Below are 13,828 nucleotides of genomic sequence, written 5' to 3' on the forward strand. Positions count from 1 at the left end.
TGAGATTTTGAGGCCAACCAAAAACTGAACCCACCATTTCTCTGCCTCTGTTCCTGGGAATCCAAATAGCAGGCAAAAGTGTTAAAATTCCTCAGCTGGGGACCTGCTGCACAGGAGACACTTGCTTACCACTACACCACCCTATGATGTTTTTTATGCATAGAATGTTGTATTGTAAAAGTGTTTTCTTGTTTAGGATCTCATGAGCTCCATTTTATTGTTGACCCTTTTAATTGGAGAAAAGTCCAAACTGTCATCGGAACTGTCGCCAGAATCATGTTTTGAGCAGTGCAAGGAACATAAGTGAAAATCCAAAAAATAAAATCCATTGTACATCCAAGTGTGACCTCAATGGTGAGGCTTGGTAGACATGGTCAGATAAGACCAGTGCAGAATGATAGCAATTGTACAATGCACATTAGCAAGAATTATTTATGGGCTGACAGAAATTGTGACCATAAGTTCTATTTCTACTGCTATGCAGGTACAGTCGTATACATTAAACCAGTTTGCATCTGTGCTAAGGTTGTATTAGTTATGGATCAACACCCAGAGTAAAGATTAAGTGGCTCGTCCTGCAGGAAAAGGGGAAGAAAATAATGAGGATAACTCTAGTAAACCTTCAATTTGCTGCAGTTTATCAACAGAAAAAGTGAAAACTCAGTTGAACAAAGGATTTAACTGAAGAATAACAAGCATGCTAACTTTAAAATACATGTTTTTATTTGGGTGTTATATAGCACTTCCAAAGCAGTAAAATAAAATAACAAAGACAAAATTCTTGCATTTACACTTGTGTCCTGTTGCTTTAATATTGAGTGTAGGACCATCCCTTTTTCCTTACAAAGATATGGCAAATACTCATATTCCTAGGAATTTTACATATATTATACTGTATTTCTACAGAAAACCAAAGACAAAAAAATCCAAAATAGTACAATGAAGGAATTTGTCCCTGTAGTTTATGTTAAGTGTTAATACAAATAAATGTCCAATGGTTATGGTAACCTGGCAAAAGCTAGACTGATATGTGTAGCAATCCTGACTCTACACATAACAAATCTGGAATGGCTCTCATTAAATGCAACCCGGAGTGAGCTGATAAATAAAACCTTTGCTAAATCCATATGACAAAAACGCATCTTTCCCATCCATACATGTCCAAAGTACTTCGTCCATAGTAGTCTGTAATTTATGTAATTGTCTGCGTTTCTGCTAAAATAAACTGAAGTACATCACTCAGTGCCACTTTGTTTGGGTGCTTCACCTTTGCCTTAGTCCAAACCACCAGTTGTCCTGTGGTTGGTCTGGTTCATAGTAGCCAGCTCTCAGCTCTCAGAGAGGTTCAATATGGATTCTTATAAGTCTGATTTCCAAAAAAAGGCAGGAAATCATCTTGCTGTTCAAGTTATTCAAATGACATTACAAAAAAAAAAAAAACAGCTGAGAGAAATTAATTAATCACTGACAATCTCCTTCTCAAAGGTCTCCTAAAAACTGCAACATCCTTCTCAAAGAACAGGAGGAGCCAGTCTATACTGCTGCCTTCAGTCTCTGCAGTTTGCTCCCACAACCCATTCCAGACAGTACAGTTTATGTGGTATATACCCTTGTGGTGCAAATTGTATGCATATTTAATGCTATGTTAACTAAGAAAATACAAAATCCCTTTACAAGGCATTTCCAAATATGTTCTGAAGACAAGCTAGACCTACACCATGTTTATTATAAATCCAAATGACTGTAAATATGTAAAAAATAATGGTCCCCTCTTAACTAACCTACAAACAAATATAAATATATTTATTAAAACATCCCTTTTAGCACTGCAGTTTTCACATAGAGTATATATGCCCGCAATGTGTAAGGCTCTTTTCTGCAATACCAAAATCTCAACGTCGGGTGTGCACATTTGACCCAGGTGTCCCTCAGTATAAGTTACTGGTCTTTCTTGACTTTGGGGCGACTGGTTTCAGTTTTCTTGGGCTCTGGTTGGGCACTACTGAGCAGATGGACTATATCATGCAGTGCCTTTTTAATCTGAGAACCAAATTTATGGGCATCCTGGAAGAAAACCAGAAGAAAAGCAATGTCAGAAAAGATCTCTCTGACCCAACTATAAAAAGTATTATAAAAACTCACAGTTTGAGGACATGAGTGCTTGCAGGAGATGTGGAAGTTAATAATGTTCTCTCCAACAAGGCTGTAGGACACTCCATAACCATCATCAGCGACCTACGAAAAAGATAAGTGTTACAATAAGAATTATATTTTGTTCATAACAAGCTGTAGCTCTTAAGTTTTTAATGGAATAACTCACTGGACCAAAGCCTCCTCCACAAGAGATGTATTCTGGGTAGTTGACCAGGTCAAATAGCTCCACCTGCTGGACAGCAGTCTGACTGGTTGAGAGCCTCCAGGGCTCCGACAGCACCTGAGGAATATATATTTAAGAAAATAAAGGACCACAGATACATGATATTTCACCTTTGGAAAAAAGCTCTCCAACAGCCCACCACAATGTTGATTCATTACTGCTACATTTATTCATAATTTGACAGAGCAACTTAAACCTCATTAAAATAAAAGAACAACATTTTATTTGTGTAGTTTCTAACCTCTTTCAAGAAAGGCGACTCTACTCCTAAATATTTGGAGACCACATAGAGGCAGAAGAGGTGTCTGTCGATGCCAGCTCCTGTCATGGCCATGCGGTAGAGAAGCTGGTGCTTTTCTGACGCTGCCTTAAACAGACGTCTGCACACCTCGGGAGCCTGTGGCACACACATTGGCACCGCAGGAGAGTGGGAATGTAACACTTTTAAGGTTTGGGAAAATGGCAGGATCATAGCTTCAACTTTGACTCACCTCTCCTCCTTCGAACGCTCGGACAAAGGCACTGCTCTCATTGGAGCAGGAGCGCACCGTTTCAGTCCTGCCCTCCCTGAACAAACGGGTCATGGAAGCCTCATATGTCAAACAAAAATTACCTTGCTCCTGAAATGTATTTGCATAAGAAATGAGATTCTATTTTTGGGTCTTGGAAAGATGTTTATTTAAGGTCAACAAATCTATAGAATGTTACTACAAAATATTCTCACCCTGAAGTAGGCCAACTGAAGAGTCATCTGGATAAAGGCATCTGGGCTGACCCTGCACTTTTTAACCTTTCCTTTTCCAAACTCTTGGAATGAGAAAACATGAAAATCGATATCGTTCGCCAGTTTCTGGGCCACTTCCAAAGACTTGGATATCTGCTCCTCACACTAAAAGAGATGCAAAACCCTTTTGTATAAAGTGTACTTTGTTCAAGGACTTTACTAAACCAAATTATAATTATACATTAAGGTGTCTATAGAAAGTCATACCTCAGGGGGGATTTCCCAGTTCAGCTTTTGTGGTTTTGGAAGTGAGGAATCTACTTCTCCCTTGCAGTGACCTTCAGTATTATAACCGAGCTGGAAACTGTCAGTAGCCAGGGAATACTGAAAAAGAACAATTAACTCAAGAAAACACAGCAAATGTGTGTAGTCATCTTTATGCCTACCTCCCATACATGGGCCAAAACAGGTGCATCTGCCCAAGAATGTTCTGCATTTATTCCACATTTTCCATTTCTGTAGAAAACTACAGAAAATGACTTGTCAAACCACCTACGGACACAACATTGAGAAATGAACACCGCAAACATTTATGCACAGATAACTAGTCATATTTGAAAAAGAAATAGTCAAACCTGTCATAACAATTTCCATGCAAAAGGGATTTAGCATATTTATCTAGACTTGCAGCAGGGTCATCACCCATCATGCCTTGCTCATCATCATCCAGTGTGACAAAAAAGGCAGCTTTTTCTATACAATCCAGAGACCGTTTGTTAAGCCCTGTGCTAAAGAATTTTGTCCTGGCCTTGGCCCATGGAATTCTGTAGAAATGTTCAAAAATATTATATGCAATACTCAACAAAACAAAGTTGTATGTGAACTATAAGACTAACCTGTCACCGGCTGTCAGGGCCCCGAGGTGGGCTTCTCCTTTTGAAGGAGGAGAGGGGTCATCCAGAATTCTTTGGATTTGAAACTCAATCTCCCTGGGTGACAGGAGGCGGCCAGCCTGGTACACCCTGAGCCTGAAGTAGCGCCCCCTGTGGTAAACCGCTATGTAATCACTGTCTTGCCAGTGCTGAACCATGTCTTCAAGAGAGAAATGTACAGTGGGACAAATATAATTAATTAATATTTTTTACAATGCAAACCCCGAGGAATATTGCAACAATGATCTGGTAGCTAAACACAAATGTCTGAAATTCTAATGAACTGAAGCCCATGTAAACAAGGTGGAATGTAATGAAGCATAGGCCTTTGTGAGCTGACCCCAAATGAAAGACACACAACAAAACCTTTAAAGTAAACAACAAAAAACAAGAGTTTTTCTGCGGCCCAGCCTTGTAGGGAATGGAGAGATGGGGTTGTTGACTCATAAGTGCAAATGAACAAGAGCATCAGGAGAGAGCGGGCCCAGTCGTCTAGAAGTATGAACACTACCTGTTAGCTCTCCAGGGATTCGACAAGTGTCAAACATCCTCTCAAACTGATAGGAACAGCATGGAACTGCAGACCTCAACAACCACTGAATAAGATAAACAGAGGGCCAGTCCAAAGAGGAAAGGATGCAAAGAAGAGAAGAGAGGTGAGAGTCGAACAAATTTAAGAAAACTAAATGAGGGGGCAGAAGAAAATAATCAACATTAGTCAGAAACAGGACTTTATAACATCCCAGAGCAGAAATGCAGAGAGAAAGGCAAAGATGAGGATGGGAGGATGGGCTTACAATGGAGCAGCCAATCACAGATACTGTACTATACTTGGGCACATCAACACACATCACTAATGTGAATGTATTAGTCACCTCAGTCGACCCTAACGTTTGAAAGTGATCTTCTTTTGGGGTCTGAAGTTTGTTTTGACTGTCTTTAATGTTACAAATGAGTGTCTCTTTACCAGTCTCCTCTCCTGGAGTCCGTGTAGTGTTGAATATCCTCTCACACTGAGCTGCACACAGGGGAATGACAGTGCCGGGGATACGACTCTGGGAGATGGAGGGAAGGGGAGGAATGGGGAGACAGGACAAAGAAATCCAGCAGAAACAAATGAAATAATGAAAACAAAAAGGGGACTGTGAAGTGTGGTATGATGATTCAGTTACACCCATTTCAAGAAAAAAAAGAAAAAAAGAAAATTCAAGTCTTGATGATAAGATTTCACAAATAGTATGAACTGCATAAGCTACGTCTTCTGCATGTCCAGCATACACTATATGATGGTAATCTCACCTTAAAGCTTGTAATCATGTATACACATGCGTTTAAGATGACCTAGCAGCCCAAATATAATAAAATATTGATATTAAATGTAAATTGTCTATCTAATTTGTCCTTTTTATCCACGATTATTGACACTATGACCAAACAACAATGAAATCCTTACTTAACTTTCATTCATAGTGCCTTATATCACAATTTCTCTAGTAACCACCAGTTTTATGAAATACGACTTTCTGAATGAAAAATTTAGTTAAAGTGCAATAAACAGTCAAATAAAAAGCACTTTTTGGGAGTGACGAATGCTTTAAAATGACTTATTTTAGCTTTAGCTCTAGAAATAGCTTTGTGCTGAACGTAAAAATTGTTTAGTGCTTATGATTACATTGTGACCTGTATAATCACGGTTATAGATTAACTCATAGTAGGGCACAACAAATGAAACCTAGAAGTGCTGTGATTTGGCTTCAAAACCATTGTGTAAAACTGTTTACTGGAATAATGGTATTTGCAGAGGGAGTGCTACAAATACAAACTCTGTATACTATGCAGTGGGGGTCAGCTAAGTATGTGAAGTGGCTAGACAACTCACTGGTTTAATCTCCTCTTTGTTCAGTTTGCGACGATAAAGGAAGAATGCGTGAATGGAGTTGCCGGCTCTTGCTGCCTGGATCGGTGTGGGCGTCACAAACAAAAAGTCCTACACCAAAAATTGAGAATCATCAATAAAGAAGACATATTATGTTTTGTGCTGGTATTTAGTGTTAAACTATAATCCACACAGATCATTATTTTATATTTTGTTCACTGTGAACCGCATTATTGGTATAAAACCATTGATTTCCTGGATCAAACTGCGTGTGTGAGCGCATAGCCATATTTCACCATAGCAGCTCCACTGATTTTCATTTACCTGATTTTATTGATGAAAAATGTCTATGTGACATTTATGAACACACATTGGCAGAAATAGTAATCTTGCACTATAAGCTGGATTGTCGCAAGATTTGAGTTTTTAAACAAGAATCCATCTTGTATGTTGATCTGAATCTACACAACGTCTGGTAGCAGACGAAAAAAATAAATAAATATATATATATATATATATATATATATATATATATATATATATATATATATATATATATATATATATATATATATATATATATATATATATATCTTCTACAATTAACAATATTATATTATATAAATTATATTACACTATATATATAAACTATAGTGTTTTATTACTGACACCTGTCAATTGTGGCAGACAGTGATTGGTTAAAACTCCAATGAGAGTCCCTCTTCCCAAACAATTACAGATTGATAATGCGTAGAACTCAATTCAGATTGCCACACATATCTGGATTTAGCCAGGTTACAGAGGTAAAATGTTTTATTTAAATATATAGATTATTATATAGAATATATTCCTACCATGCCATAGTAGTTACTGTTAACCATTATAGGGCTTCTTCCATGAAGGTAAATGTATTCTTCCCACCAGTCACTGACCTAGACAGGAAAACAATGCTTTGGTCAACCTCAGTTTTTGCCATTTTCAGACATGCATAATTTAGGACAATTGCTAGTGCTAGTATTAATGCATTGTGAATGTGCCTATAGAACAGTATAACATGGTATGCAACATTACTTACATAGTTAGCAGCCCATAGTGATTTCAGTTTGAGGTACCACTGCAGGCGGTTCCCCAGGCTGCCCTGAAACTCTTCTGCCAGTTGGGTTGTGCGTTCATATTTACTGTCATCCATAAGAGGACGCACAGACTCCAAGTACTGATAAAAAAAAAAAAAAAAAAAGATTTGCAATCACCAAAATCAGTATTTAAAATCAGTGCTGGAGAGGAATTCTACTTTTCTACCTCAGACACTGAAAACGTTTTTTACATCAAGTAACCACTCACCCATTCACGAACATGAACTCACTCCTGCATATTCTAATGCAGAGGCACTAATGTTATCCCTCATTATATTGCAGTTCAACTTTCTCAGCCTCCCTACTTCGAGGACTTTTTAATGCAAATTTGCATGCTTTTTTTCAGTGTATGAATGCGCATTGTGTGCTGTGTCCTGATTGGCTAAGGGATAGTAGACCATTGTCTATCAGTCTTTTCTGTGACATATCTCCTGTACAGTACAGAATGCATTCAGCCAAATTTACATAAATATTTGATCACAATGTGACTCTAAAGTGCTGTATGTTTGCAAGTTTTCTCCCCGATAAAGCCCACAATGTCAATGAAACGTTCTGCATCAACAAAGGCATCTGCGGTCGCGTGTCACTATTAATAATTTCTTATATGTCCAACCTCGTAGGGTGATTAAATTAAAATTTAATTTGTTACATTATTTCTAAAATGTATAATTTTAATCTATAATTTTTATTTACAGTATAGGAAAACATTTATATTTTTATTTCTCAAACAAATGTTTGGGCCTGAAAAGAGGTTTTGATCTTTGATTTCATTCTATAATACTGTGCTTATTTTTTAAAATCTACAAAGGTTTGAAATTTGAGAGTGTTTAAACAAGAGAAAAAAGTGCATAAAGTGTGTGGTGAGGGATTTTACAGCCTTAAAACATATATAATAATTGTAAATAATAAAGCTGACTACTTTGCGGATTTCACCTCTTGCGGGTTATGTTTAGAATGTAACAATAAACAATAAACAAGGGACCACTGTACCACTTACACACTGGTGTCTTTTCTGATTTTGTGGACTCCTCATTTCATTTATGAAAGGTTTAAGTAGCAACTGAGTAGAAATACACTCAGCCACGATCTTGTAATACTAGTGTTGAATCTAATGCCAATGAATTTAAAATGATCACTTGTTTTCTATCTAAAGAGCCTGTATGTTGTAATTCATACAGCTTTATAGAATATCTCACCCTTTTGACGGTGTCTTTAATGGTGGGCACAGGCAGATTTGGCAGTGAACCCTGGTAGCTGTAGAGAAGAGGCTTCCTGCCAGAGAAGATGCGCACCAGGGCCTGGCAAAAATACAAATGTTTATTTCACACATATTATACAATATCTGATTTACGCACCACAAGTAATTTCTTAAACTTTATTCTACATCTAAAAAAATATTAGAAAAGGTTTTAAGAAGTTGAATAGAGCTTGGTTTGTTAAGGGTTAGGGTTAGGGTTGTAAGCATGTTCCTTTTATCCGATCAGAAGAACCACTTGAGACCAGAGAGTAGAATCACTCGAGTTTTATTATTCCCTATACATCCAATCTAATACACGTCAGGCGTGATGCTGTCCCTAGTACGTGCACGGAGATCTCAGGGGCAGTCCCGTTTTGATCTGAGTGCTTGACCCTGAATGCCACATTTAAACATAAATCATGAATATTCAGTAGCTGGGCATGGACATCTTCTTCTTCCTTCTGGCACTCCTCTACCCTCCAGGTGCCCCACGGGGGCAGCGTTATCTGTAACAGATTGACCTGGGAGGACATGCTACACAATCTATCTATTGTCACAGTATGTTCTTTTCTATGTGATAGGGCAAGAATGGAGTGTGTTTGTGCAGTGTTGCGTGAAAGTCCTAAACCTCCTTTTAGTCTAATCTTTGATAATTATGAGCAATGACGTTTACGTCCTTCAGAACAGTGACACTGACCACCCAGACTTTGGTGGTGTTGGACATCTTTCCATGCTGCTCAAACATCCAGCGGTGGTAGGACAGGAGCTGTTTAAGGCAGAGTCTCATGGTGAAAATGAGCAGCAGCCACAGCAGAGTACTGAAGAGAACCGCAGACACCACGGCTTGACACTGGGAACTCATTGAATGACTAGAAAAGGAGACAAGAGACACAAAATTCATACTGATCAACATTATGTGCACAAGGACAAAAGTAGGAGTGGAACAATTTGTATTAGATTAAACATTTCGTAAGAATGACTGTTACCATTAAAAATAGTAATATGATACCTGACTGGTAGGTGCTCTTGTATTTTGGCTATGAGTCCCATGGATGGATCAGAACGGGTGTACATTGTTGCCAAAATTGCAATGACCACAAATAACCATGAAGAAGGACTGGCTGGGTAAACCCCTGTTATCACATTGTTCTGTAAATGACGAGAAAAAGAAGACTGCGTTGTGAAAACAAAGAAGGGTTTCCTGTGATTAGAGGAGACTAGGGGTGGGCTTCATTGTCTGATTTTGGAGAAAAAAAAAAAATTAAGAAATATTGAGATATGTTTAAAAAGTAGGATTCTTTTCAGAGTGCACATTGTAAACAACTCCAGGAGCATTAGCAGACAGTTTATTAGTATCATATCTCAGTATTCTAATACAAGAATCCCATGAATTTCAGAACATGTTCATAAACTAGTGCTGGCCTGATACTAAAATGTTAACCAAAATGTCAATACTAAGGAATAGATTCAATATTCAATATTGATTGCGATACCACAACAATAATAATAATAAAAAACAGTCATTTTTTGGACAATAGTGTGTGTGAGTGTGTTTTTCAACTTTAAATCACCATTGCGTGATATCTGTGTAATCAATCGCCTAGGTGGTGGTCCATGGACGTATGCTAGTCTATGTGGTCTTATACTTACGCTTATAATGAATAGCTTCATTCGAAAGCGATTCAGGAAAGGTTAATTTCTATCCTGTGAATGTGACTTATTTAGCATTGATACTTGCTCAAATAAGTATCTAGTTTTAGAGATCTGGAGATTTTTCTCTAAAAAGACAGAAAATTGTTTTATTTGCAGATGACAAGATGATGATGTAGTTATATTATAACTTATGTCTTTGTGATTTGATAATTGTTCCAAATCAAATTGCAATTTTGATATATTGTGCTGCCGTATTTTATATTACATTAGTTTTGCTAAATTGCACAGCCCTAAGGAAGAGGCAGGTCAAATCTGAGTCTACCTTGAGTCTAATGATGCGCTTCTTCCAGGACCGCACTCCAGACAGGTAGATTTCAGAGAGCGCCTGGTGGGACAGTTGCAGGTCGATGCCCTCAGGAGTGACTGTGAACTGGAACGCAACGGCCTGGTGTGCCTCTGCCATTCTGTCTACAACCACAGAGACACAAGTCAAGGATGATGATGACTGCTTGGTTTCAAATGACTTCACAACATTTTATAGGACAATAATTCACATACAGATGAGGGACGGCAAAAATTAATATGAATACGGTCGAGATGCAGTTTTTAGTTGTAATACAAGAAATATTTGACTAATCACCAATAGAAAAATCATCAGGTTAAACATTTGTGAATTTACCTTTTAAATGTTTCACTGCAAAATACTATGTAATCAATAGGAAACTCTAGCACTGCCCCCGCTGCCCCCGTACCTCCCCCTCAGGAACAAACTGAGGAGGCACAGCGGCAATGATCTCAGCATGTTAGTAAATGTATGCATAGTAGTTGACCATATGCGGTTTATGAAAACAGTCAAAAATTGTCAGTTGACGTCATTATTTCTTATCTAGTGCCATGTGTTGCAATGGACGGGTTAGGTCTGCTCAGTAATAGAAAAATACTAATGATTGTAATTATTGCAGAGAGAAGAGATGAAGAGTGAACAGATGTTCTTATATGCTGTAAAAATATATCCTTTTTCACTCTTAGAATGTATATAATTGTAGAGTATAATATAACTATGTTTCGTCAATTAATAGAACAGTCCTAAAGTTTATTAACGTGCACTGCCTCAATCAAATATGCAGAAAAAAAGCTGTACAATAAACCTATTATTAGTTGACAACACTAGGCCAAGTCACAGGTAAGGTATCTGGAGAGGCAAGCCCTAATAGTAAGCACAAATTTACACCTTTAGGAGACTAACAATGGATGTCAAACAACTAGCAATAAGCTAATCCTGAAACATATGTTAGTTAATCAGTAACCAACAAAAATAAATAAATAAACAAGTGTAGTTAAAAACATGATTTTCTTACTATATTCTAGTACAGCAAAAATAACTTTAAAACATAACATTGAAGCATTCCTTTGTACCCAGGGGCAAATATGTTACATATTTGTGTCATTAACCATGATTGACCGACTTACAAAAATAGAACAATGCACGCAGACTGGGTGATGGTAATTGGGGCCTAGAGTTCAAATGGCATGAACTGATGGAAAGTGACAAAAAGTGCTTTGAAATAAAATAAGTGCAGACTCATCAAATAATGATGACATGTAAGTGTGGGCAAGTCTCATGCATTTTAAATCAAAACTCCTGGACACAACTAAGATTGATGGAGTTTTGGTGGCAGTGTGCTGACTGGCTGATGTGTGAGTAGGACTCTAGTTTAGGGCTATTACTGGCTCTTGCCACAAAATGAATTGATTTTTCTCCTCAAATAGGCTATGGATAGATAATGCCCTCAGGTCAGATTCCTCTACACTAGACAGTGGCCCAGAGGAGAGCCCATGTACTCATTATATTCAATTATCCTGGTGGAGCACATAATCATGGATCACATTATTGGTTCAGAAGAGGAGTGTTTCCTGATACTACAGGGTTTTGAACAAATGTCAACCATGTGATTCTAGCCATTATGCTTCTGTAGGAGGTTTACATATACACAACTTATGAAAGGTCAACATGAATTTGTCTATTATTATATTATTGTCTATACTAAAATAGAGTAAACTTGTATGATAGAAAAGAAATGGTTGGTGAGTAAGTGAGACAATTTTGTAATAGTTTAATATTCATTAAAATGCATTATCAGGGATAATTAGAGACACAGGACATGCCACCTCCCTGCAGTCCACTGGCATCATTTGGTAAACTAGTTTTTTATTAACATTTAAGGTTAGGTAGGACCTAGTGAAAGATGTGGTTACATGTTTATTGTTCATTCACTATAAAGTGTGACTGTGGTTACTGTTTAATTTACAGGGTTACGGGGTTGCTGTGTCAATATAAAGACGTTATGCTGCATTTCTGTTAAAAGACAAAGACCGAAAAACATGAAAAATGAAGTTACAGTTGTGTTGATGGTGAAGTTATGAGAGGCCACCAACTCGAGCCTACAGGAAGAATCTCGGGGTAAATCTACTATTCAGGTCTTTCCACATGGTATTCAATCAGAATAAGTCACACACTGTATTACAGTCTGGTTACATGTCATATAATGTTGAGACTACGCGGCCATGATCCGGATCTCCGGTGAATGGACACAATTATGTAGCAATCTCATGACAAAAGCAGAACGAGCGTGTCTGAAATACATTAGCCCGGCTAACAGCGCCCCTGTAAGCTAACATCAACATACAGATAGTGTACAGTACAGCAAACACTGTGTGGTGCCATAATGACATGCAAACCACGGTGCGCTCAAAGGCCTACCTTCTCTTATAAAGCGATGTGCGATTCAAAAAAAACAAAAAACCGCGTAGCAAAAACTGCAGAACAAGAACTTCCGACGTGGACCAAGCCCCGTCTCTGCGCGGCTGTGTTTTCTGTATCCTCCTCCAGTTTACTGTGGATGTATGTGGAGACACTGAAGGAGCAGAGGAGGCAGGACTCACGCGCCGCCTCTCCATCCGCTCACACATGCGCAGAAAATACTCTTAAACCTTCAAAATAATGTCATTATAGACTCTGCATGCACGCTAATACGCATTTTAACATGTTAAACATTAAACATGTACATATAGTCTCATGGTTGTAATCGTGTGCAATATTTAATTGGCCAGCCAAAACCAAACGATTAACTTTATCAAAGCTGGTCAGGCACGTGCTCAGGCCAGGCATATAGTTTTACTCTTAATAAATTTAATTTAGGCTAAACATCAATTGTTGCATCCGATCATTTTTACTCTGAGGGCTTCTTTATACTTTTTTTGACAGTTTCCTGACACTATACACAAGATTCATTTGGAGAGCAGCACAGTCATTCTCTTGACAAAAACTAAACTGAAAGACATAAATTCACACTAAATTATTTGATTCATAAGGTGGTTCTCTCTTTATTTCACCATCAATTCAATCATAATTTTTTATTTTTATCACAGGCAATAGTTATAGTGCACTTTTTATATTTAAATTATATATATTTATATATATTACAGACATTTCTTTTTAAACACCTTATTCTACTGACCCTTATGAATGGAGAATAGTTTACAATCTTAGCCAGAGCTGGGTTAATGAAAGTGAAATTGTGAAACTAACGACTGCAAATAGATTAATTATAAAGTGGTAATAAGTGGGGCAAAAGTCCAAAAATGTTCTCCTGTACTCAAAATGGATACAGAAAGGGTGAAAGTGAGAAAGGGGGATGAAATAAATAAGCAAGCATATAATTTGTGTAACAGTATATGGCTAAAAGCCTTATGTTTTGGGTCACATCCTGCTGGGAAAAAAGTCACAATTAATCAGCTGAGTATTCCCCAAGTCTTCAACCCCATGTCACAAGATACAATTCCAATAAGAACTTAACAGAAAACACCAACATGATGATCTAAAAAGACACATTTTC

At 37.7% G+C, this 13,828-nt stretch overlaps 1 protein-coding gene across 1 annotated transcript; it reads right to left on the bottom strand.

The window, feature by feature from the left end:
* Positions 1-786: 786 nt before the first annotated feature.
* LOC117387120 (carnitine O-palmitoyltransferase 1, liver isoform-like) lies at positions 787-12,894 on the bottom strand. Its single transcript, XM_033984531.2, has 19 exons — positions 12,694-12,894; positions 10,255-10,400; positions 9,289-9,428; positions 8,977-9,148; positions 8,239-8,340; positions 6,985-7,122; positions 6,764-6,841; positions 5,913-6,020; positions 5,001-5,088; positions 3,998-4,193; positions 3,737-3,925; positions 3,548-3,653; positions 3,369-3,485; positions 3,102-3,266; positions 2,869-2,997; positions 2,619-2,774; positions 2,321-2,434; positions 2,143-2,235; positions 787-2,064 (listed from the first exon to the last, which is right to left on the bottom strand). Exons 2-19 carry the CDS (start codon positions 10,393-10,395, stop codon positions 1,939-1,941), a joined length of 2,358 nt encoding a protein of 785 aa, XP_033840422.1. The 5' UTR covers positions 10,396-10,400; positions 12,694-12,894; the 3' UTR covers positions 787-1,938.
* Positions 12,895-13,828: the final 934 nt, after the last annotated feature.

This window comes from Periophthalmus magnuspinnatus, chromosome 19 (genome assembly GCF_009829125.3).
Source record: "Periophthalmus magnuspinnatus isolate fPerMag1 chromosome 19, fPerMag1.2.pri, whole genome shotgun sequence".
Lineage (NCBI taxonomy): Eukaryota > Metazoa > Chordata > Actinopteri > Gobiiformes > Gobiidae > Periophthalmus > Periophthalmus magnuspinnatus.